Genomic DNA, 26978 nt, shown 5'->3' on the forward strand with positions numbered 1-26978 from the left:
TCATAAGATTAAAACTTTTTTACACATTCTCATAAGATTAAACTTCTATAACTTTCTATAATTTTACTTTCAAATGTTTTTCACTTCTACAGTAATCTGCCAAGTGTCTTCTTTAAAGAAGCGACCAAACTTAAGTAATAAATATTCATTTTGACTTCAATAGAAACACACAATTTAGATGTATACATCTTCTACATCGTTCTCAGACTTATACTTCTTATAAGCTATTTTTAAGAACTGATGATGGTATATATATATATATATGTATATATATATATATATATATATATATATAGATAGATAGATAGATAGATAGATAGATAGATAGATAGATTATATATATATATATATATATATATATAGATATATAGAATGCATACATGTACATGGATGTGAGCAACATATAATGAATGTCGCTGTCCAGTATTTAGGTGCTGAAACATACTGTCTTTGTCGCCTCCACTCTCTTAAAAACACACACTAATTTCATCATATTATAGCAAAACATTGGCATATGCACACGTTCCACTCACAAATATAAACACGTTAGGACCTTAATTGACCCAAACAACAGACATTTGCAATACAGATTATGTTTTTATACTTTCTGTCTCACCTGTTGGCTCTCGAACGTCCACGCGCTGTCTGGTAATGACGCATCAAGCACGTTTAGCGTGTCTGTAAAGTTTGTGGTGCTGCTGGGCTTAACGAGGGTGAGATCACTGAATTCTGACATTGGAGAGAGATAGGAGCCAAAGGACTGACTCTGAGACATCATGTCTCCTCCCAGAACCTCCACATACTTAATGGGCCCGTCAGTGTTGAGCTGGATCTGCAGGTTTCTGTTGGGGTTCTTGTATCCAGAATCAGTTCGCCTGATACAGCAGCTTGAACTTCCGATGCTACTTCTAACGCACTTCACAATCAACGTGAACAATGACAACACAGATAAAACTGACACGGTGCCCAAAGAGATGATCAAATATAAAGTGATTTTGCCGCTTTTCTTGTTGGGCTCGATAGTTTTTTCACGATAATCTGAGATGGGTTCATGAACACCGTCCTCTATCAGTATATCCACTGTGACTGTGGTGGACTGGATCGGGTCTCCATTATCCTTTATCTCTATCATCAGTCTCTGAGAGGAGTCATCCTGCTCTGAAACAGCGCGTTTAGTCCTCACCTCTCCCGTATGTAAATTCACACTGAACAGTGACGCGTCCGTGGCCTCCGCGAGCCTGTAGAAGAGCCAGGCGTTATGACCCGAGTCCGCGTCCACTGCTGTTACCTTAGTAACGAGATGTCCTGCTTTAGCAGAACGGGGCATCCTCTGATGAGAGACAGACCCCATGGATGTGGACGGGTAAATGACAGCAGGAGCGTTATCGTTCCGGTCCAGAATAAACACATGAACAGTGGCGTTACTGCTCAGAGATGGAGAGCCATGATCTTTGGCAAGCACGATCATATGAAAGACCTTCATTTTCTCATAGTCAAAAGAGTGCATGCTAAATATACTACCATTTTCTGAGTTTATGTATACATATGAAGAGACAGGTACGTCTCGAGTATTAGTGTCGAGAACCGAATAGACAATTTGAGCATTTTCTCCTGTATCTAAATCTGATGCTGTCACTGATGCTAAAATTGATCCCGGGGCGCTGTTTTCTTTAATATAAACCGAGTACACGCGTTCAGAGAATACAGGAGGATTATCATTGATATCTAATATATTTACTGTAATGAGTTTGCTAGATACCAGTGGAGGTGATCCAGAGTCTGACGCTTTAAGCTCAATATCATATCTAGGAAACTTTTCTCGATCTAACTGTGAATCTGTCACTAGTGCATATTGGTTTAAAAATGTTGGCTTTAATTTAAAAGGGGTGCGTGGTGACATGCTAAGTGTTACGTTTCCGTTTACGCCTGAATCCAAATCTTTAACATTTATTAACGCTACCATAGTCCCAGCGGGCGCATCTTCTCGCACAGGTTTGGGTGAGGAGGTGATGGTGATCTCAGGTGCATTATCATTCACATCTAAAACATTCACCTGGACTGAACAATGTCCCTCCATGACAGGCGCTCCTTTGTCTCTTGCGCGTATGTCAATTTTATATGAGGTGCTGATTTCATAATCAAAATTCTTGGAAACGACTAATTCGCCTGTCACAGGATTAATAGAAAACACATTTTGAATTATTTCAGGAGTATGTGCTGCAAAGGAATACTCAACCTCACCGTTTATACCATCATCCAAGTCAATAGCTTTTACAGTAAGTATCATTGTACCCGGGACTGTGCTCTCCATTACTTTAACCTCATATAAGTCGTGTTCAAATATTGGAGCATTATCATTTGCATCGACAATTTTTACAGTAATCTGAGTGGTCCCTGACCTCGCTGGATCACCTCCATCAATACCTGTCAAAATGAGATGGTGCAGAGAATTTTTCTCTCTATCTACAGATTTCTCTAAAACTATTTCTGGGACTTTTGTTCCGTCTTTTTCGTTTTTTATATGCATAACAAAATGTTCATTTTTATTAAGCGCATACGTGCGCAAGGAGTTCGTTCCAACGTCAGGATCGTGAGCAGGTTCCAAACGAAACCTTGCTCCAGTTAACGTTGACTCTGGTACCTCAATTGTGTTTATTTCCGACAAGAATATTGGAGAGTTGTCGTTAATATCTTGAATGTCCACCTCGACTCGATAAAACTGGAGTGGATCCTCGATTATGACTTGTAATGGTAACACACAGCTCGCGCTTTGTCCGCACAGGGTTTCTCTGTCTATTACTTCATTAACAAGCAGCTCGCCATTCCGCAAATTCAGACTGAAATATTGCTTACCAGACTCAGATGTTATCCGTAATTTACGATTAGATATTTCAGATACATCCAAACCGAGATCTTTAGCTACATTTCCAACAATGGATCCCTCCTTCAGCTCCTCCGGTATTGTATAACGAAGCTGTGCGTCTGTCTCGCTCCACAAAACAGCGAAACACAACAGCCACAGCGCCTGCCAGAACAAAATTCTCCTTTGTATTTGAGTCCTCATTTCCAAAAACGATAAATGATCGTTGATACCAGTATCCAGACATACATCTTACGCGTGTAAGCCGTCACAAAAATAATGTGACATTTTAAAATGTATAGAACTCCAGGTTATATTCCGCTGTTAAATAAATTGCAGCGAGTGCAGTGCATTTTGTCTCAGGTCTGTGCGTAATGGTTTTCAGCATTATGTCAGAGGGAGGGAGTAGATCCCTTTGTGCAGTGCAGTCCCACTATTGGACAAGGGCTCACCAGTCACAACACGAATCAGTCTTAAAGAGGCAGAGCAAAGCCACGCGCAACACCCATACAGACAATATACAGTTCATGTTTAGCTCACTTTAAATTGAAACGACGATCCCCCACCCCCATTTACTCGTTTTTAAAAACAGGATATATTTTGAAAGAATACATTACAAATGCAGTTTTCTAGTTCTCTTTAAGGAGATGCTGCAGAAAAGCACATGGACGCTCAAATATGAAAAGGAATATCGCTTTAAAGTATTACTCTAACCACAATTTCCATAATCCAAAACAAACAAACAAATAAACACATAACATTGTTTTTGCATCAAAACTATTACTATAATAGTTTTGATGAAAATAAAGTGCTATTTATTGTGGATTTCTAAAATGGTTAGATTGTCGTGTTTGTACATAATCAAATCAATAACGCCATATATATATATATATATATATATATATATATATATATATATATATATATATATATATATATACACACACACAAAATGTATATAAAAATATACAAAATTCCACGCGCTCACCTGTTGGCTCTCGAACGTCCACGCGCTGTCTGGTAATGACGCATCAAGCACGTTTAGCGTGTCTGTAAAGTTTGTGGTGCTGCTGGGCTTAACGAGGGTGAGATCACTGAATTCTGACATTGGAGAGAGATAGGAGCCAAAGGACTGACTCTGAGACATCATGTCTCCTCCCAGAACCTCCACATACTTAATGGGCCCGTCAGTGTTGAGCTGGATCTGCAGGTTTCTGTTGGGGTTCTTGTATCCAGAATCAGTTCGCCTGATACAGCAGCTTGAACTTCCGATGCTACTTCTAACGCACTTCACAATCAACGTAAACAATGACAACACAGATAAAATTGACACGGTGCCCAAAGAGATGATCAAATATAAAGTGATTTTGCCGCTTTTCTTGTTGGGCTCGATAGTTTTTTCACGATAGTCTGAGATGGGTTCATGAACACCGTCCTCTATCAGTATATCCACTGTGGCTGTGGTGGACTGGATCGGTTCTCCATTATCCTTTATCTCTATCATCAGTCTCTGAGAGGAGTCATCCTGCTCTGAAATGGCGCGTTTAGTCCTCACCTCTCCCGTATGTAAATTCACACTGAACAGTGACGCGTCCGTGGCCTCCGCGAGCCTGTAGAAGAGCCATGCGTTATGACCCGAGTCCGCGTCCACTGCTGTTACCTTAGTAACGAGATGTCCTGCTTTAGCAGAACGGGGCATCCTCTGATGAGAGACAGACCCCATGGATGTGGACGGGTAAATGACAGCAGGAGCGTTATCGTTCCGGTCCAGAATAAACACATGAACAGTGGCGTTACTGCTCAGAGATGGAGAACCGTGATCTTTAGCGAGCACGATCATATGAAAGACCTTAATTTTCTCATAGTCAAAAGAGTGCATGCTAAATATACTACCATTTTCTGAGTTGATGTATACATATGAAGAGACAGGTACGTCTCGAGTATTAGTGTCGAGAACCGAATAGACAATTTGAGCATTTTCTCCTGTATCTAAATCTGATGCTGTCACTGATGCTAAAATTGATCCCGGGGCGCTGTTTTCTTTCATGTAAACCGAGTACACGCGTTCAGAGAATACAGGAGGATTATCATTAACATCTAATATATTTACTGTAATGAGTTTGCTAGATACCAGTGGAGGTGATCCAGAGTCTGACGCTTTAAGCTCAATATCATATCTAGGAAACTTTTCTCGATCTAACTGTGAATCTGTCACTAGTGCATATTGGTTTAAAAATGTTGGCTTTAATTTAAAAGGGGTGCCTGGTGACATGCTAAGTGTTACGTTTCCGTTTACGCCTGAATCCAAATCTTTAACATTTATTAACGCTACCATAGTCCCAGCGGGCACATCTTCTCGCACAGGTTTGGGTGAGGAGGTGATGGTGATCTCAGGTGCATTATCATTCACATCTAAAACATTCACCTGGACTGAACAATGTCCCTCCATTGCAAGTGACCCTTTGTCTCTTGCGCGTATGTCAATTTTATATGAGGTGCTGATTTCATAATCAAGATTCTTGGAAACGACTAATTCGCCTGTCACAGGATTAATAGAAAACACATTTTGAATTATTTCAGGTGTATGTGCTGCAAAGGAATACTCAACCTCACCGTTTATACCATCATCCAAGTCAATAGCTTTTACAGTAAGTATCATCGTACCCGGGACTGTGCTCTCCATTACTTTAACCTCATATAAGTCGTGTTCAAATATTGGAGCATTATCATTTGCGTCAAGAATTTTTACAGTAATCTGAGTGGTCCCTGACCTCGCTGGATCACCTCCATCAATACCTGTCAAAATGAGATGGTGCACAGAATTTTTTTCTCTATCTACAAATTTCTCTAAGACTATTTCTGGGACTTTTGTTCCGTCTTTTTCGTTTTTTATGTGCATGACAAAATGTTCATTTTTATTAAGCGCATACGTGCGCAAGGAGTTCGTTCCAACGTCAGGATCGTGAGCAGGTTCCAAACGAAACCTCGCTCCAGTTAGCGTTGACTCTGGTACCTCAATTGTGTTTATTTCCGACAAGAATATTGGAGAGTTGTCGTTAATATCTTGAATGTCCACTTCGACACGATAAAACTGGAGTGGATCCTCGATTATGACTTGTAATGGTAACACACAGCTCGCGCTTTGTCCGCACAGGGTTTCTCTGTCTATTACTTCATTAACAAGCAGCTCGCCATTCCGCAAATTCAGACTGAAATATTGCTTACCAGACTCAGATGTTATCCGTAATTTACGATTAGATATTTCAGATACATCCAAACCGAGATCTTTAGCTACATTTCCAACAATGGATCCCTCCTTCAGCTCCTCCGGTATTGTATAACGAAGCTGTGCGTCTGTCTCGCTCCACAAAACAGCGAAACACAACAGCCACAGCGCCTGCCAGAACAAAATTCTCCTTTGTATTTGAGTCCTCATTTCCAAAAACGATAAATGATCGTTGATACCAGTATCCAGACATACATCTTACGCGTGTAAGCCGTCACAAAAATAATGTGACATTTTAAAATGTATAGAACTCCAGGTTATATTCCGCTGTTAAATAAATTGCAGCGAGTGCAGTGCATTTTGTCTCAGGTCTGTGCGTAATGGTTTTCAGCATTATGTCAGAGGGAGGGAGTAGATCCCTTTGTGCAGTGCAGTCCCACTATTGGACAAGGGCTCACCAGTCACAACACGAATCAGTCTTAAAGAGGCAGAGCAAAGCCACGCGCAACACCCATACAGACAATATACAGTTCATGTTTAGCTCACTTTAAATTGAAACGTCGCTTATGTTTCCAATTAGATGTTTCAAACGCAATTACAGATCATTAGAATATTTAGAAATAAAGTGCAGAACATAAATCTGTATTTAAAAAAAGAACAATGTGCATTTACTTTTAAATTGTAGGTTTAGCAGGCAGAATGATGATACATCAGTCACTATGTTATTAAGGGAATGGAAACTTTAAGTTGCCATATTGTAAAATTATTTGCCCCACTACTAAGATGCCCTCCTGCATAGGGGTCAATTGGGACTTTTGTGAAAATTTAAAAAATGTAGAAAACATTAATGTACCTGCAATTCCCTGATAAACAAACACCAAACTTATATTTAACATAAGTGATCACTATTTTCCAGAGACACACAATTAGTTTTATTAACCTCAAAATTGTTTTTAAAATCTCACAAATGTGGATATATCCGATGAAATGACATGAGATGTTGTGCCATCTATGGCCAAGAGAAAAAAAAATGTGTGGTGTGGGTCATCTTGCCCAATGGGACCATCTTACCCTACTATAGATGCTGCAGTAAACGTCGGTGCTCAAACATGTAACACACGCACAAGTATGAGAGCAGATCATTTTGAAAGTAAAACCCATAATCATAACAAACACTGTATTTTCATCAGATCTATTAAAACTACAAAGCACCAGTAATCTAGTTTTGATGCAAATACAGTGTTACTTTATGATTATAAAAGTGGTTAGAATAATTAGTGTTTTCACATAATGAAATCAATAACGCCATATAATATAAATATTCATACATATAGCATAATATTCAAAATGTAATTTAAACAATTTCACGCGCTCACCTGTTGACTCTCGAACGTCCACGCGCTGTCTGGTAATGACGCATCAAGCACGTTTAGCGTGTCTGTAAAGTTTGTGGTGCTGCTGGGCTTAACGAGGGTGAGATCACTGAATTCTGACATTGGAGAGAGATAGGAGCCAAAGGACTGACTCTGAGACATCATGTCTCCTCCCAGAACCTCCACATACTTAATGGGCCCGTCAGTGTTGAGCTGGATCTGCAGGTTTCTGTTGGGGTTCTTGTATCCAGAATCAGTTCGCCTGATACAGCAGCTTGAGCCGCCTCTACTGCCTCGCGCACATTTCACCAGCAAGATGAAAAACGTCATCAGACACAACAAAGACACAGCGGCTAAAGAGATGATCAGATACAAAGTAATTTTGCCGCTTTTCTTGTTTGGCTCTATAGTTTTCTCTCTATAGTCTGAAATTGGCTCATGAAACCCGTCTTCTATCAGTATATCCACTGTGACTGTGGTGGACTGGATCGGTTCTCCATTATCCTTTATCTCTATCATCAGTCTCTGAGAGGAGTCATCCTGCTCTGAAACAGCGCGTTTAGTCCTCACCTCTCCCGTATGTAAATTCACACTGAACAGTGACGCGTCCGTGGCCTCCGCGAGCCTGTAGAAGAGCCAGGCGTTATGACCCGAGTCCGCGTCCACTGCTGTTACCTTAGTAACGAGATGTCCTGCTTTAGCAGAACGGGGCATCCTCTGATGAGGGACAGACCCCATGGATGTGGACGGGTAAATGACAGCAGGAGCGTTATCGTTCCCGTCCAGAATAAACACATGAACAGTGGCGTTGCTGCTCAGAGATGGAGAGCCATGATCTTTAGCTTCAACGAGGATCTGAAACACTTTGATCTTCTCGTAGTCAAATGACTGCATGCTAAATATGCTGCCGTTTTCTGAGTTTATGTAGATATAAGAAGATGCAGGCACGTCTTGAACTTTAGAGTCCAAAACAGAGTAGGAGATTTTAGCATTTTCGCCCAAGTCTGGGTCATGGGCGGAGACTGAGCACAATATTGAGTCATGAGCGCTGTTTTCTTTCGCGTAAACCGTATAAGACTTCTCAGAAAACATTGGAGGGTTGTCATTTACGTCTGAAATGCCGATTGTGACTGTTTTCCCACTAGATAGCGGTGGCGAACCTGCATCAACAGCGTTTAATTCAATTTTATATTCAGAGTAAGTTTCTCTATCTAGAGGACCGTTAGTAACTAGTGCGTAATGATTGGAAACTGTAGGACTCAATCTAAACGGTGTCCCAGGAGCCAACGTAAGTTTCACTTTCCCGTTCTCTCCTAAATCTGCATCTTTTGTAGTAATTAATGAAACGACTGTGCCATTTGAGGAATTCTCAGGAATTGGACTTGAGAGTGAAGTTATAATTATGTCAGGTGCGTTGTCATTTACGTCATTAACCTTTATCTTTACACTGCAGTGACCCTCCATTTGAGGATTTCCTTTGTCCTTTGCAACTATATCAAATTTATGTAAGCTTGCTTTTTCATTGTCAAGTTGTCCTTTAACTGTGATGGCACCAGTTTGTTGGTTAATATTAAACAATGCTGTATCTGATGTTTGGTCTGAAAAAAAATATTCAATCTCTCCATTTAACCCTTCATCTAAATCTATAGCCTTGACTCTTAAAATTTCTTTATGGATTATTTCGTTTTCATCAACAACAGTCTCATAGAAAGGCTTTTCAAATTCAGGAGCATTGTCATTATTATCCAAAACTACAACCGTGATCTCACATGTGCCCGTGCGCACTGGATTCCCTCCGTCAGCTGCCGTTAATATTAACTTATGAACAGCCTGTTTTTCTCGGTCAAGAGGTTGCTTGAGTACTAGTTCTGGAATTTTGACAGCATCTTGCGTTTTCACGTTTAAAACAAAATTATCATTTATACTCAGACTGTATGATCTTAAAGAGTTTGACTGTACATCTGAGTCAATAGCGCTCTCTAAAAGGAATTTTGCTCCTGAATTAATAGATTCTGGAATGTTCAGTACACGCTCATTAGATTTAAAATTGGGCGTATTGTCATTAATATCTTGTACTTCAATCTCAACTCGATGCATCTGAAGAGGATTTTCTAAAACGGCTTGAAGAGGCAAAACACACGGGACATTGTATCCACACAAACCCTCTCTATCAATTCTCTCATTCACAATAAGATCACCCTTTTCCACATCCAAAGCGAAATACTGCTTACCAGTCTCAGATGCTATTTGTAGTTTACGATCTATTATCTTAGACCCATCCAAACCTAGATCTTTAGCGATATTTCCGACCACAGATCCTTCTCTTAGCTCTTCTGGAATTGTGTATCGAATCTGCGCCTCTATTGTACTCCAAGGAAGAATAAAGACACAGCACCACCAAATTCTCCTCAAAAACAAAAGAGATTCCATCATCTCCGGCTCCAAGCTTTTGACGATTTATCCAAGTTTTCTCAAGGTTTCAAAATATTTGCAACAGTTACATAATCCCAAACAATATATTGATGGCATATTCCTTTTTAGTGTAAGAGGTCCTTTTGATAAAAACGAGTAATTCATGCGTTCTCTGTGCTCAAGCTCAGAAAGATGCCACAGCCGTGGGAGGGAGTGGATCTCTTTGTCCAAGTCTGCACCTCATTGGTCGACTGTGCATTTATCTTGAACCAATCCAATCATTTAAATATCTTAAAGGGGTAGTACGAGTGAGGCACAGGCAAAGTGAGTAAGAGGAGAGAAGCAAAAATCTAGAAGCAAGAAATTTAAGTATAATATGAAATAATAATAATATGCAATAATAATAAACATTAATAACAATTATAACAGTTATAATAATAATGTGCTATTTTTATTCATGCTATTTTTATTAATGTTATTGTTCTTATTTTATCAGTATTATTATCCTCTATTGTGTGTGTGTGTGTGTGTGTGTGTGTGTGTGTGTGTGTGTGTGTGTGTGTGTATTGTATCCACTTTATTTAAATATAGCTTCAGTTATCTTAAACAGAAAGAATATGAACGTGTGCCGTCATGTGGCGACAGAGAGAAGCGCAGCCGTACATGTATATCGTTTGAGCGGTGCGTGCATTGCAGTGTGTGTGGAAGTTATTGCTGGAGGCGCGTAAGAATTTTACATTGTAACCAGATCAATTATCAGACGTATTTATATTTCAATTATAATTATCGCCTTTAAAAACAATGAAATTATATACATATATTCCAATATTAGTCGATAAAATGCCCTTTATCCGTAAAAGACTGCATGATCCTCTTGCAACAAAGGACTCAACCATGAGCGGGGGAGACAGCAAGCAGCCAGAGTGAAGAGAGCGTTTCAGCACCACGCGGGCGGACAGCGCCACACAGGCGGCCTGTTCCAGCAGCTACACTCATGTGTTCAGAAGGAAGGAATGTATATTCCCATGCGTTCCATCTCGGTCAATCCAGACTGTTTGTCTTTTTATCTTCGCAAACATACTTACGCATGCCACAGCAGGAATAGTTCTTAAAAGTATCTTAACGTCGTTCAGAAGCAGTAGAAAACATTGAGACTTATTTTCCCCAGGAAAAATTCACAGAAACGTCTTGCGCGAGCCACTCACTTACCTGGATATGTGCTTTTGAAAATCTTCTTTTCCTTTTTTCTACCTTGCGTAACAGCATCAAGTTACAGAAACATTGATCGTCTATTTAATACCTTGTCTTGTGCACTGACAGTAGCGGACTTTGTACTATGAGAGTTGTTATTGTGTTTCTATGAGTGTGTGGAATCAAAATGGCAATACACATCTGCCTAACCTATGGAGCAAATAGATTTGGGTACAATGGGGCTAAAAGCGTCCTTAAGGAATAATTTTTCCCTTATCATTGTGTATGACAATCAAAATGTTGCTTTTTTATTTTTATTTTTTAAATGGAGTAATATAATTCAAAATACAGTAAATGTAATTGCAGCTAGAGGGTTCTTTTACCTAACATTCTGGATAAAGGCCCCCATCCCAGTGCAGTCTATGATGATGTTGAGGCAATATGATATTTAATAATATTTATGCAAGTACTAAGTATTTGAGTATAGATTAATAGAACAACTTATTTTTCAATTTAATTACATTGAGAATTAAAAATCATAAATATTCATATCATAATATAATCATAATATTCTGTCTCAAAATAATTTAATCATTACTTCAGGGATTTTTATTAACTACATAAAGTTTTTAGTATCATGTTAGATCCAATACCCTCAATTTCTTTTTATTTGCATATGATGACCCTTTCTCATTGCATATAGTGACAAAGGTGTTGTTGTTTAGAGCTTAGAGAGAGAGAGAGAGAAAAGCGCATTGAGACCCACTGTACCCTACATATGAAGAAAAGAAAAACATATTGTACCCATCCAATTTCATCTTGAAAATATTTAATTATAAGAAATAGTTTGCTCTAGTAAATATAATACACTCAATTTTAGAAGCAAATGTCTTTTTGTTATTGCTAAACAGATTTTTAATATACAAAAAAGGAAATTTGCTCTTACCTTTGTTGGTGAAAGCCAGGTAAAGAGGTGGAATGTGCCAGACAAAACGAGGAGAGAAAAAAAGATAAACACATGGTTAGAATTGTAATAACAATTTATTCATCTGTGTTTGTATTCATCTGAAATTGACTATTGCAACTTTTTATTATTTTATGATGTGGTGCGGTTTATGTATATAATTTCTATAGATTGTGATGCACAGCAATTAGTTAGTAGCTTCCTCCAGTTTTACCATCTCCACTGATAAAGGAGCAGATCATGAGCAGTATGCAATCAAAACAACTACCACACTCAATTATTTTACCAAAAGTAATTGAGCAGTACAAATTTAAGAAAACATGTAAACTGATAATAACACTAACAGTGGTATACACTTCTATTAAGCACAAGAGGGAGCATGGGAGAGACCGAGGGGGGGGGGGGGGGGGGGGGGGGTTGGTTGGACAAGACCATCCCCCACAAACATATGGACAGGCTCCCACCCCTATAAGGAGGAAATGGAATGGTCTGACTCAGTCTGTTGTCATAGAAACGCATGTTGTCAAGGGAGTAGTATGTGTGTCAAAGGAAAAATACAGTGTATGGACATGCATATACGTAAGCTGTCCGAGCAAACAGATAAAGGATACAAAATAAGAAGGATTTGTTTAAAGCACTGCATATACATATTTATATTACACATGTAAAGACCTGAAAATATGTGCACACAAAATTCTGAAAATTTATACAAAGAAATTTGCTATATAATTTCAAGCTTTTTGACAGCATCTGTGTTTGTATCCAGCTCTGGTAGAGGTTTGAGGAGGCAGAAGCAGGACAAAGACTCTCACTGCAGAGAGAAAAGGCCCCTCCTTCCCCCTGGCTGAGAGTCAGCATTCTCACAAACACCACCACAGATCTCATCTGCTGTCTGAGCTTTACTCACATTGATAATAAGGTTCTAATTTGGAGTAAAATTCACTATAATACATTTTCACTGATCACTGTATGTAGATACATGTTAGTAATGTTAAGACACCACTTTAGTGTAAGGGAAAATTATTATGCTAGCTCACTCTTCTATGATATATTGCTTGGGATTTTATGCATATGTAAGTGTCAATAAATAAATGTAAATTATATATATATATATATATATATATATATATATATATATATATATAGAGAGAGAGAGAGAGAGAGAGAGAGAGAGAGAGAGAGAGAGAGAGTCTTTGTCCTGCTTCTGCCTCCAAATCAGTGTTTTACAGTCAATGTCAATGATTAAATGTAAATATGATTAAATGTAATATTACAAAGACTCTCAATACACACACACACACACACACACACACACACACACACACACACACACACATATATATATATATATATATATATATATATATATATATATATATATATATATATATATATATACTGACCAAATCAGTGTTTTACAGTTTTCTGTAACTATAAACAGGGAATCAAACCTTTTTGGCATACTGTAAACATCAGAGAAAGGGATTTTTTTTCTTTATGAATATAAATGTGATATTTATGAACACTGGGCAGTGGACCCAGTAATGCTTCAGCTGACACAGATTTGATACTGAATGATGTTTCAGATATCTGGCTGCACTCGCACTGCAGAGAAGCCACTCCCAGCATCTATGAGAGTTTAATGCAGAACCCACACCTAGTCCTTCAGCAGCTCTAATACTAATAACACAATATTAAAAATAATTATATGGTGTTCGTCATTAATCTGAATGTGAATTAAGAAGGGGGATTTAAAATCCAGATGTGTCAAATACACAAAGGTATTGACAGCAAAGAAGAAAGCAGAAGAAAATAGACTATTCACTAATTTACTTCTCCATAGTAACTTTTTGGGTATGCATGCATTGAATGCATAGAAAGGGTTTTGTAATTCCTTATACACAGAGAATGTGAGGCGAGTGTGTCAATTTAATGCACAAAAGCTTACTGTGCAGGGTTTCTATTCAGCACTGGAGTAAAGAGAGACTCATTTAACAGAGAGTGAAAGAAAATCAAAGCAGTAAAACTCTTATTCCATTCTAAACACTGTATCACTGTAAAAGTACTTTGAGTATGTTGTCTGTATTTTAACACTTTATTCAACTTAGTGAGATTATGAAGCTAGCAAATACATTGACTGACCTAATTTACAATCTTCTCACAACAAAGTTTGCATGAAAAGCCAATCAAAATGGATGTTCATGATGTATCAGGCTATCATAAATTAAAAAAATCAAGTTGATGCATGCCTGCATCTGATAAACCGTTCTATGGACATTTTTGATATTGTATTTCAGTTGATAATTATGGTAAAAAAATACACAGATTTTGCATCAAGCGATACCTTCAAGAAAACATTCAAAATTATTTTAGCATTGCCACAATCCTAAACATAATAATGCAGAAATAACAAAATAATATTTGCAGTATTACAAATCCCTGATATACTGAGCCATAAAGGAAGCTCTACCTGAGATCACTTGGAAAGTGAAAAGTATAAAAAGGAGAAAACATTGAAGCAATATTTATGGCAAATCCACCATAAAGCAAATCCACCATAAAGCCTGGACAAATGTACCATATAATTGTCTGACAAAACCACACAGGAGTGTAACAAAATACAAAGCAAAAAAAAAAAAAAAAAAAAGATACATCTGTGTATTACATTGAAATTGCACTGTACTTATGTACTGCTATAAATTTAAATATCATGATATTCATGACTTTAATAGAGTAGCAGAAATCTCACTCTCTCCGTGCGTGGGTGGAACAGAGTTCACTGTGCACCAACATTGTGATGTGTTTGTGAAACTGAATAAGAAGTCCAATTTCTCAAAACGATATATACAACATCTGCTAACATATAAGGTTTTAAAATGGATAACTTATTTTCTTTTCGAGAAAAAACACAAACAAACAAACACGCATAACTAGAAGGAGAGTATAGTGCTTAAAGCTTCAAACTCCTGCAGCAGTGAGCGATTATGAGAGAGTCTCACCTCTAAAGTCAGATCATCAACCTCCTGCTCCTTCTTTTCTCTCTGAACTGTCCCCAAACGACTCTGGCTCACCAGTGTGTTCTGACTGTAGGGCCTGACAAACTTCACGTCACTCATCCTTGAATCAGTGGTCCCGCACATTTCATAATTATACACATGCTGTAATGTGCCGTCTGCGTACACTGGAGGGTAATATGGAATTACAGGTAGATTTGCCCCTGATTTAAAAAATAACTTATTCTGCCTCCATCTGTAGATTTTCACTGAGATGATTGAAATAATCGAGACTATGAAGAGCAGGGAGACCACAGCAAGAGCCAAGACTAAATAAAAAGTCAGGTTGTCGTTATATTGTTTTTCATGCGTAAAGTCTGTGAACTCTGACAACACTTCAGGAAAGCTGTCAGCCACAGCCACGTTAATGGAGACCACAGCTGAGCGAGAGGGCTGTCCGTTATCCTCCACAACAACAGTGAGTTTCTGTTTGACAGCATCTTTATCAGTCACTTGTCGCACAGTTCTTATTTCTCCATTCTGTAAACCCACTTCAAACAGCGCTCTGTCTGTAGCTTTCTGTAGTTTATAGGAGAGCCAGGCATTCTGTCCAGAGTCCACATCAACAGCCACCACTTTAGTGACGAGATATCCAACATCTGCAGCACGAGGCACAATCTCAGCCACCACTGAACCGCCAGTCTGTACTGGATACAGAACCTGAGGAGCGTTGTCATTCTGATCTTGGATGATGATGTTTACAGTCACATTGTTTGATAAAGGGGGAGAGCCCCCGTCTTGAGCTTTGACTTGCATTTTGAATGATTTCAGCTGTTCATAATCAAAAGATTTTTCTGCATAGATTACTCCATTTTCTGAATTTATAGAAATGTAAGATGCCAGAGGTGCTCCATTCAAATCTCCATCGATAAGAAAATATGAAACCTTTGCATTTGACCCCCAGTCCATGTCTTCTGCTTTGACAGTCAGAATAGTTGTAGATGGCGGGTTATTTTCAGCTATAAAGGCATTATATGATTCCTGTTTAAACTGAGGCGCGTGATCATTTACATCAGATATCTTAAGGTTCAAAATCTCTTTGCTAGAAAGAGGTGGGTTTCCCCCATCTACAGCAGTTACAGTGATATTGTACTCTGCTGTCTGTTCTCTGTCTAGTTCTGAGTCTGTCACCAGATTGTAATAATTAGTTAATGAGGACATGATTTTAAAAGGAGAGTTCAGATCAATAGAACATGTAATCTTACTGTTGTCACCTGAATCCAGATCCTGTACATTTATCATTGCTATAACAGTTCCAGGTGCTGCGTCTTCAGATACTGCACTGGAAAAAGACATTATTGTAATTTTAGGCGTGTTATCGTTTATGTCAATGACGTCAATAATTATCTCACTCGAGTCAGTCAAACCTCCGTGATCTTTAGCTTTGACTTTGACTGTAAACTGCTTGTGTTTTTCATAATCTATATCTCCTATGACTTTAACCTCACCAGAATCCGCATCAATGGAGAACAAAGCTTTTACCGCAGATGTCGCGTGCTCAAAATAGTACTGGATGCCGTGACTTGACTCATCAGCATCGGTCGCACTGACTTTGGTTACGATTGTGCTTTTAGGAGCATTTTCAACAACTGATGTTTTATAAGATGACTGGCTAAACACAGGCGCATTGTCATTGACATCGAGAACAATAATATTAATCTGTACAGTTGCAGACCTTTGTGGTTTCCCACCATCAAAAGCCGTCAGAATTAAGTTATGATGCTTTTTCTTTTCTCTATCTAGGGCAGAATGAAGAACCATCTCGACGTTTTTATTCCCACCAGCGCCATTCTGAACATTAAGCTTAAAATGATCGGTGGGTTGAAGAGTATATTTCTGTAGCGTGTTCACTCCCACGTCTGGGTCTATTGCGCTCTCTAAAGGAAATCGCGCACCCAGTACCGCTAATTCGCTGATTTCTTGTTCAATTTTAGATTTCGGAAAGACGGGGCTGTTGTCATTTATATCCTGTATGTCAACGGTAACGCGATAAAGCTCCATCGGATTATCAAAAATGACATCAAAACTGACACTACATGCTGATATCTCTCCACATAGCTCTTCTCTGTCAATTTTATTCTTAACAACCAGATGCCCGTTCTCCTTGTCCAGTCCAATGTACTCACTGCTGTCCGCGGTGAAAACACGCGCTTTTCCTGAAATCAGTCTCTTCGGCTCAAGCCCAAGGTCCGAGGCAATATTTCCAACAAACGAGCCCACTGGCATTTCCTCAGGTATAGAATAACGAATCTGTCCGGTCACACAAGAGGAAAATAAAGACAACGCGCACACTGTATAGAAGAATAGCGACCCATGTAACCAGCCTTTTCCTCCCGACTCCATTTTTGATCAACAAAGATCGAGCAGAAGCATCCAAAGACAATATGATAGATTATGTTTCCAACTAAATGCACCTTTCTCTGGCTTGAAGAGTCTGGAGACAAAGCTGAAAGCGGTTTTGCGGTCTTGTTTTGTAGCATTCACAGTTATCTGTTGACGATGTTTAAATTATGTCTTTGCTTTGGGTTGAAGGGAAGGATAAAAACACTAGCTTTATAGGTTGAACAGCGGCACTTAGAGTCCAAATACAGTACTACGGAATAGTCACTTTCTCGAAAAACCAACACCATCAAGGACTGAAACTAGAAAAAGTGTTAAATATCCCATATATAAGATTATGCACTGTGTAATGGTATACATACCACAAAAAAAAAAAAAAGAAAAAAAAAAAGAACATGTCTCTGTAAAAAGAGCAAAGAGAGAGAAGGCAGAGATGATTGTGACAAATGCTTCACAAATCTGAGAACCTCAATCTACAAAAGAGCATTGTATTACTAGGTTGTACCACGTTTAGTTTAACCTATTATTAAAGGGATGTTCCCTGCAAAATGAAATCTGTATTTAAAAAAAAAAAAGTTTATTTCATGGAACACAAAAGATATTCTGAAGAACATTGGGAGCCAAACAACATTGGACCACATTGACTTACACTGTATGGACATAAAAACACTAAGACATTTCTCAAAATATATTATGTTATGTTCCACAGAAGAAAGGGTGAGTATGATGAGAATTTTCATTTCTGAGTGGACTATCCTTTCAATTCATTGGTTAAATTGATGAGAAACATCAGTCTCCTGAAGTGACAGCAGCTGTTGTAACACTGTGTAAAAATATGAAAAATGTATTGTACTCCTACTACTACTATACTAATAATAACTTTGAGGTACAAAATCAACATTTCACTTCTGGTTTATTATTTGGTTTGTGATCAAGTTAATTCATGGTAGACAAGAGAACATATCATCTAATTCAGCAGATTATCTTGTCTAATATGAAATACAACATATCTTCCAAACATTTACCTAAAATATAAATTGATAAATAGAAATATGTTTATTTAATATCATGGAAACATTAATATATTTCCTATTGACTTACTGGACTAACAAAAACTGTACAAAGCGGCACAGTGTATAGACCGACATTGAGCACAATTGTGAAAGTGACTAACATGCACAAACTGCCTGTTATTTATTATTATGATATTTATGCACTTGTTTCATTCTTTTTTTTTTTTAATGCAAAGTATGTCATAGATTTATACCCTTTCTTCAAAACAACTTTAAGCTGTAGTGCATAAATGTGCTGAACTTATATCATAGTCTAAGTTACAGAAATAAAAGCAAAAAGTATTACACTCCCTGGGCTCTTGTTAATTGAATCTTAATAAGTTAATTTTAAAACATCAAACAAGGTCTCACCTCTAAAGTCAGATCATCAACCTCCTGCTCCTTCTTTTCTCTCTGAACTGTCCCCAAACGACTCTGGCTCACCAGTGTGTTCTGACTGTAGGGCCTGCACTTCTAATACTAGAAGTGACTGCACTTCTAAAGACCCCTCTGTCAAGCTCCTGAAATTTGCAGACGACACCACTGTCATCGGTCTCATCCAAAATGGTGACGAGTCTGCTTACAGACTGGGGGTTGAACAGTTGGCTGTCTGGTGCAGTTATAACAACCTTGAGCTGAACACGCTCAAAACAGTGGAGATGATCGTGGACTTCAGGAGAAACACCCCAGGACTCCCCCCACTCACCATCATGAACAGCACTGTGGAAGCAGTGGAGTCATTCAGGTTCCTGGGCTCTACCATCTCTCAGGACCTGAAGTGGGCAAATCACATTGACTCCATTGTGAAAAAGGCCCAGCAGAGACTGTACTTCCTTCGCCAGCTGAAGAAGTTCAATCTGCCACAGGAGCTGCTGATCCAGTTCTACTCAGCCATCATTGAGTCTGTTTTAAGCACTTCCATCACTGTCTGGTTTGGTTCAGCTTCCAAATCGGACATCAGGAGACTACAACGGACAGTCCGGACTGCAGAGAGGATTATTGGTGCCCCCCTGCCAACCCTCCAGGACCTGTACTCTTCCAGAGTGAGGAAGAGAGCAGGTAAAATCATCACAGACTCCACTCACCCTGGACACCACCTGTTTGAACTGTTACCGTCAGGACGGCGACACAGATCACTAGCCACAAGAACATCCAGGCACAGGAACAGTTTCTTTCCACAGGCCATTTCCCTTCTGAACACTTAACATGCCCCCAAGGAATATGCCTGTAAGTGCAATACTCCCACTGTCTAGTGCAATATTCTCTAACTCAGGTGATATTTATATTTATATTATTCATACTACTCAAAATACTGTAAATATGTTCATAATCTGTAAATGTTTATTCGGACTAAACCCAACTGTGACCCTAATTTTTTACTTTTATACTATTTTTATTTATTTTTTATATATTTTTATTCTTAGAATTTGTATTACTATGTTTCTTGTTGTATTTGTATTTGTATATGTGCACTGGAAGCTTCAGTACCAAGAAAAATTCCTTGTGGGTGCAAGCACACTTGGCAATAAAGCTCTTTCTGATTCTGATTCTGATTCTGATTCTGACAAACTTCACGTCACTCATCCTTGAATCAGTAGTCCCGCACATTTCATAATTATACACATGCTGTAATGTGCCGTCTGCGTACACTGGAGGGTAATATGGAATTACAGGTAGATTTGCCCCTGATTTGAAAAATAACTTATTCTGCCTCCATCTGTAGATTTTCACTGAGATGATTGAAATAATCGAGACTATGAAGAGCAGGGAGACCACAGCAAGAGCCAAGACTAAATAAAAAGTCAGGCTGTCGTTATATTGTTTTTCATGCGTAAAATCAGTGAACTCTGACAGAACTTCAGGAAAGCTGTCAGCCACAGCCACGTTAATGGAGACCACAGCTGAGCGAGAGGGCTGTCCGTTATCCTCCACAACAACAGTGAGTTTCTGTTTGACGGCATCTTTATCAGTCACTTGTCGCACAGTTCTTATTTCTCCATTCTGTAAACCCACTTCAAACAGCGCTCTGTCTGTAGCTTTCTGTAGTTTATAGGAGAGCCAGGCATTCTGTCCAGAGTCCACATCAACAGCCACCACTTTAGTGACGAGATATCCAACATCTGCAGCACGAGGCACAATCTCAGCCACCACTGAACCGCCAGTCTGTACTGGATACAGAACCTGAGGAGCGTTGTCATTCTGATCTTGGATGATGATGTTTACAGTCACATTGTTTGATAAAGGGGGAGAGCCCCCGTCTTGAGCTTTGACTTGCATTTTGAATGATTTCAGCTGTTCATAATCAAAAGATTTTTCTGCATAGATTACTCCATTTTCTGAATTTATAGAAATGTAAGATGCCAGAGGTGCTCCATTCAAATCTCCATCGATAAGAAAATATGAAACCTTTGCATTTGACCCCCAGTCCATGTCTTCTGCTTTGACTGTCAGAATAGTTGTAGATGGAGGGTTATTTTCAGCTATAAAGGCATTATATGATTCCTGTTTAAACTGAGGCGCGTGATCATTTACATCAGATATCTTAAGGTTCAAAATCTCTTTGCTAGAAAGAGGTGGGTTTCCCCCGTCTACAGCAGTTACAGTGATATTGTACTCTGCTGTCTGTTCTCTGTCTAGTTCTGAGTCTGTCACCAGATTGTAATAATTAGTTAATGAGGACGTGATTTTAAAAGGAGAGTTCAGATCAATAGAACATGTAATCTTACTGTTGTCACCTGAATCCAGATCCTGTACATTTATCATTGCTATAACAGTTCCAGGTGCTGCGTCTTCAGATACTGCACTGGAAAAAGACATTATTGTAATTTTAGGCGTGTTATCGTTTATGTCAATGACGTCAATAATTATCTCACTCGAGTCAGTCAAACCTCCGTGATCTTTAGCTTTGACTTTGATTTTAAACTGCTTGTGTTTTTCATAATCTATATCTCCTATGACTTTAACCTCACCAGAATCCGCATCAATGGAGAACAAAGCTTTTACCGCAGATGTCGCGTGCTCAAAATAGTACTGGATGCCGTGACTAGACTCATCAGCATCGGTCGCACTGACTTTTGTTACGATTGTGCTTTTAGGAGCATTTTCAACAACTGATGTTTTATAAGACGACTGGCTAAACACAGGCGCATTGTCATTGACATCGAGAACAATGATATTAATCTGTACAGTTGCTGACCTTTGTGGTTTCCCACCATCAAAAGCCGTCAGAATTAAGTTATGATGCTTTTTCTTTTCTCTGTCTAGGGCAGAATGAAGAACCATCTCGACGTTTTTACTGCCATCCTCACTAGTCAGAATGTGTAGCTTAAAATGATCGGTGGGTTGAAGAGTATATTTCTGTAGCGTGTTCACTCCCACGTCTGGGTCTATTGCGCTCTCTAAAGGAAATCGCGCACCCAGTACCGCTAATTCGCTGATTTCTTGTTCAATTTTAGATTTCGGAAAGACGGGGCTGTTGTCATTTATATCCTGTATGTCAACGGTAACGCGATAGAGCTCCATCGGATTATCAAAAATGACATCAAAACTGACACTACATGCTGATATCTCTCCACATAGCTCTTCTCTGTCAATTTTATTCTTAACAACCAGATGCCCGTTCTCCTTGTCCAGTCCAATGTACTCACTGCTGTCCGCCGTGAAAACACGCGCTTTTCCTGAAATCAGTCTCTTCGGCTCAAGCCCAAGGTCCGAGGCAATATTTCCAACAAACGAGCCCACTGGCATTTCCTCAGGTATAGAATAACGAATCTGTCCGGTCACACGAGAGGAAAATAAAGCCAACGCGCACACTGTATAGAAGAATAGCGACCCATGTAACCAGCCTTTTCCTCCCGACTCCATTTTTGAACAAAGATCGAGCAGAAGCATCCAAAAAAGCTAAATGTACGGTCAGTTATCTGTTTACAGCAAATTCCGTCTTCGTTTGGGTTAAAGAATCCGGAGACCAATTTGAACTCGATTTGGTGGTCTGCTATGTAGCATCCGATGTTAGTTGTTGATGATATCTGAATTATGCCTCTGCTTTGGGTTTTGTTAAACGGAGGGATACAAGCACACACCAAAAAGACTACAGAGGTTGAACAGCGGCACTTAGAGTCCTAGATACAGCACTACAGAATTGTCACTTCATCAAAAATACAATCAAGGACTTAAAAGAGTTAAAAAGCATATATATTAAGTTATGCGCTCTGTTGTGTAACATGGCTCAAAGTAAAAAATAAAAAATAAATAAAACAAATTGTTGTCCTCTGTTAGGGGACTGAGGGGGTTGTGACAAATGCTTCACAGGTCGGAGAACCTAAAAAATCCCGGAGACTGGGAGAGAAATTCGAGTTTAACCAATTGTAACTTATGTACAAGGGTGAAATCCTCATACATGACCATGACGTCCCTAAGGTGACAGTGGAAGTTATAAGGCTCTTTGTAAAAAATAAAAAAATAAAAAAAATAAAGTATTTAGGTAAGAAAATCAACTTTTCACTTTTGGTTTACAATTTGATTGGTGATCATATTAAATGCCAAAATGCATATCATCTGATTCAGCATATTTTCCTCTTTCATTTATGTAACATCTACTTTAAAAAAATCACCTATACATGTTTAAAAAAAATGCTCAAGGAGACGGGAAGGGCTTTAACATGACTTTCTACATTTAATTCTACTGGGCTAAAAAAGACTGCACAAAATGAGATGGTGTACCAATACATATAGAATCTGAAAGCAAATGATAGAGCTTTCCTCAGAACTAACTTTACTTTTCTAAGACACTTTTTAAAATCGTTTTGGTTCCACTTTATTTCGATAGTCCACTTAGACATTCTACTAAGTAACTATTCAACTACATGTCAACTAACTCTCATTAGAGTATTAGTAGACTGTCAGTATGACTGTTATGTTATGGTTATGGTTAGGTGTTAGGGTTCGGGTTAGTAGAATAAGTTGACTTGTAGTTGCCAAGTTACTTATAGTCAGTAAAATATCTGTTGGGGGACCAACAAAATAAAGTGTTAGCAGATATTAAGCAGACAGTCTACTAATACTCTAATGACAGTTAGTTGACATGTAGTTGCAAAGTACTTTTAGTTAGTAGAATGTCTAAAGTGGACTATCAAAATAAAGTGTTACCACTGTTTTTGACTGGTCTTAAAGCCATTATTTATTGGTTCATATTTTTAAACCTAAGAAACTTTCACTTTATGAAATATTTTCATTGAAAAGTGTTTGTGCTATATTTCTTTTTAAGTAAATGCCACTTGCTTTGATATTATGTTATATTATGCAAATACAGTACATTTAGAATTATGGCTTAAATGCCCAAATACATTTTGGGGCCACTGTATAAGTGATACAATTGACACAACTGTGAGAGTTAAAAGCACATGCAAACTTAATATCAACGTAATATATTTGTAACTATTTATTACATTATTTTTACTCCAATTCTGAGTAATTAAATAAGGTACAACTTTCAACTTTAATTTGAAATACATAAACTTGGGGAACTTACTGTATATCCAAGTTTGATACACAAAGCACAATGCAAATACTGTTTTATAGTACCCCCCCCCCCCCCCCCCCCCCACACACACACACACACACACACACATTTTAATTCAGATGAGATGATTTTAAAAAATCAAACAAGGTCTCACCTCTAAAGTCAGATCATCAACCTCTTGCTCCTTCTTTTCTCTCTGAACTGTCCCCAAACGACTCTGGCTCACTAGTGTGTTCTGACTGTAGGGCCTGACAAACTTCACGTCACTCATCCTTGAATCAGTGGTCCCGCACATTTCATAATTATACACATGCTGTAATGTGCCGTCTGCGTACACTGGAGGGTAATATGGAATTACAGGTAGATTTGCCCCTGATTTGAAAAATAACTTATTCTGCCTCCATCTGTAGATTTTCACTGAGATGATTGAAATAATCGAGACTATGAAGAGCAGGGAGACCACAGCAAGAGCCAAGACTAAATAAAAAGTCAGGTTGTCATTATATTGTTTTTCATGCGTAAAGTCTGTGAACTCTGACAACACTTCAGGAAAGCTGTCAGCCACAGCCACGTTAATGGAGACCACAGCTGAGCGAGAGGGCTGTCCGTTATCCTCCACAACAACAGTGAGTTTCTGTTTGACAGCATCTTTATCAGTCACTTGTCGCACAGTTCTTATTTCTCCATTCTGTAAACCCACTTCAAACAGCGCTCTGTCTGTAGCTTTCTGTAGTTTATAGGAGAGCCAGGCATTCTGTCCAGAGTCCACATCAACAGCCACCACTTTAGTGACGAGATATCCAACATCTGCAGCACGAGGCACAATCTCAGCCACCACTGAACCGCCAGTCTGTACTGGATACAGAACCTGAGGAGCGTTGTCATTCTGATCTTGAATAGTAATTTTCACTGTCACGTTACTACTGAGTGGAGGAGAGCCTCCATCTTGCGCTTTTACCCGGAAGTGGAAATGTTTCAGTGTCTCATAGTCAAAAGTGCGCATAGCTGTAATCACTCCACTGTCAGGTTGCACTGACACATATGATGAGACAGAGACTCCATTAACAGTGCTGTCTTCTAGAATATAAGAAACACGAGCATTCTGATTCCAATCAGCATCACTGGCTTTCACTGAAAATATAGAGACACCAGGTGTGTTATTCTCCACCACACAGGCCTCATAGTTAGTTTTCTCAAAGACAGGAGCATTGTCATTCACATCTGATATCTGTAGAGACAGAGAGGCGCTGCTGGAGAGCGCAGGCACCCCCTGATCAGAGCATGTGACACTGATATTGTATTCAGCATCTTTTTCTCTGTCCAGCTGCTGCTCTATACGCAGACTGATGAAATTGCTGGATGATGATGTCAGAGCAAATGGAATATTGTCATTTATGATACAGTGAATCTGGCCATTAACACCTGAGTCTGCATCATCTACTTTCATCATAGCAACAACTGTGCCTGGTGTGGAGTCCTCAGACACTGAGTTTGACATAGATAGTAAGTTTATCACTGGTTTGTTATCATTAATGTCCAGCACATCAATAATCAGCTTACAGGAATCAGAAAGCCCCCCTTGATCTTTAGCCTGGATATCAAGCTCATAATGATTTGCTTTTTCGAAGTCGACTAGGTCATTTAAAGTAACTTCGCCACTATGCTGATCAATAATAAACACGTTTCGCGCAGAATCTTCTGTGCTTGCAATGTAGTACGTCACCTGACCATTAGATCCTTCGTCTGCATCAGTAGCACTGACTGTGGTCAGTTTAGTCCCTTTCGCTGCATTTTCAGTCAATGTGGCTTTATATTCCTTTTGCGTAAAGACAGGAGCATTATCATTAACGTCTAATACAGTAACCTCTATTTGAACAGTTCCAGACAACTGCGGATCACCGCCGTCAGTGGCGGTTAATAATAACGTAACCACTCCTTTATTTTCTCTATCAAGTGGTCTTTGCAAAACCATCTCGACGTTTTTATCTCCACTTGCTTTAAGTTGCTGTTCAAGGACAAAATGATCAGTTGGTTTAAGAGAATAGCTTTGAAGACCATTAACTCCTACATCCGCATCCACGGCTCTCTCTAACATGAATCTCGCGCCCGGTACAGCCGATTCGCTGATTTCAAACTGAATTCGCCTTTTCTGGAAAGTGGGTGGATTGTCGTTTATATCCGTGATTTCAACCGTAATCGTGTATAATTCCATGGGGTTTTCCAAAATCAGCTGAAGGTGCAAAGCACACGGAGTCGTTTTTGCACAAAGAGACTCGCGATCCATTTTCTCTTTGATGAGCAGCAAGCCAGTGTCTTTATTGAGGCCAATGTATTCAGTACTGTCCCCTGTATATATGCGCGCTTTTCCTAACCTCAATCTTTGTAAATCCAAGCCCAAATCCTGCACGATATTTCCCACAGTGGAACCTTTAGCCATTTCTTCTGGAATGGAGTAACTGACCTGTCCGCGTGCCGAATGAAGCAGGAAGAAGGCAAACAATACCGAGTACCACATCACGACACCAGACATTTCCTCGGTAGCGCCAACAAACCATAAAAACGATCTTAACGATTTCCAAATGGTGTGTTCTACTGCAAGAATGTTAAATGCAAATGAATAAGACAAAGTAAATGATGTCGCGTTTGTTTCAAGACACTCGGAAATAATAAACGATCCAAAAGCTTTCCCCTTTTCCTCTCTCACTGAAAATGGCGATGGGTTTAAAATACACACAGTTACTGTGTTACATTGAAAAACAGCGGCCCTGTGAGTCTAAACCAAGCACTACAAATAAAATCACAGCAAAACTATAGCAGACAAGGGTTTTTGAAAATGTTTATGAAAAAAAAAAAAAAATTAAATCAAGAATACTGGAAGAAATGATGTTGAAAAATTTAGATTTTCTGGAGAAATTATTTTATTTAGCAGATGGAAGGAAAACATTTAACCGTTACTGTCTAATTTAAATAACTGGCATGACTATGT

General features: G+C 38.9%; 5 protein-coding genes across 29 annotated transcripts in view; all 5 read right to left on the reverse strand.

Annotated features, from left to right (window-relative positions):
- Nucleotides 1–26978, reverse strand: part of LOC307152417 (protocadherin gamma-C5-like) — a gene marked incomplete at its 5' end in the record, with an annotated part of 153623 nt that overhangs the window by 45241 nt on the left and 81404 nt on the right. The window contains one exon of one of the 25 annotated variants that reach the window (XM_079861025.1): nt 15026–17604. The exons of 21 other annotated variants lie outside the window; for them this stretch is intronic. In XM_079861025.1, the coding sequence (XP_079717151.1) occupies nt 15026–17422 (2397 nt within the window). Of the gene's footprint in view, nt 1–616; nt 3250–15025; nt 17605–26978 lie in introns of those variants that run through there. 3 more of the 25 variants (XM_079861035.1, XM_079861049.1, XM_079861045.1) reach the window with 3 other exon arrangements.
- Nucleotides 3490–6296, reverse strand: LOC307152063 (protocadherin gamma-C5-like; the record flags this gene model as incomplete). Its single annotated transcript, XM_079860457.1, has 2 exons — nt 3490–3510; nt 3831–6296. 2 exons carry the CDS (start codon nt 6294–6296, stop codon nt 3490–3492), a joined length of 2487 nt encoding a protein of 828 aa, XP_079716583.1.
- LOC307152423 (protocadherin gamma-C5-like) lies at nt 7451–10073 on the reverse strand (the record flags this gene model as incomplete). The annotated part of the gene is made up of 1 exon (XM_079861060.1): nt 7451–10073. Exon 1 carries the CDS (start codon nt 9890–9892, stop codon nt 7451–7453), a length of 2442 nt encoding a protein of 813 aa, XP_079717186.1. The 5' UTR covers nt 9893–10073.
- pcdh1g18 (protocadherin 1 gamma 18) lies at nt 18731–22617 on the reverse strand. Its single transcript, XM_079861059.1, has 2 exons — nt 20038–22617; nt 18731–18942 (listed from the first exon to the last, which is right to left on the reverse strand). Exons 1-2 carry the CDS (start codon nt 22360–22362, stop codon nt 18820–18822), a joined length of 2448 nt encoding a protein of 815 aa, XP_079717185.1. The 5' UTR covers nt 22363–22617; the 3' UTR covers nt 18731–18819.
- Nucleotides 24123–26688, reverse strand: LOC307152064 (protocadherin gamma-A11-like; the record flags this gene model as incomplete). The annotated part of the gene is made up of 1 exon (XM_079860458.1): nt 24123–26688. The coding sequence occupies exon 1, from the start codon at nt 26520–26522 to the stop codon at nt 24123–24125; it is 2400 nt and encodes a 799-aa protein (XP_079716584.1). The 5' UTR covers nt 26523–26688.

Source organism: Squalius cephalus (assembly GCF_949319135.1).
Source record: "Squalius cephalus genome assembly, chromosome: 24".
In the NCBI taxonomy this organism is placed as follows: domain Eukaryota; kingdom Metazoa; phylum Chordata; class Actinopteri; order Cypriniformes; family Leuciscidae; genus Squalius; species Squalius cephalus.

Excerpts from the sequence above, each read along its gene's own strand:
- pcdh1g18 (XM_079861059.1), bottom strand. The coding sequence starts at position 22,362 with ATGCTTCTGCTCGATCTTTGTTCAAAAATGGAGTCGGGAGGAAAAGGC. Across the intron at positions 18,943-20,037 it reads GGATGAGTGACGTGAAGTTT|TGCAGGCCCTACAGTCAGAA; the intron begins GTCAGAATCAGA and ends TAGTATTAGAAG.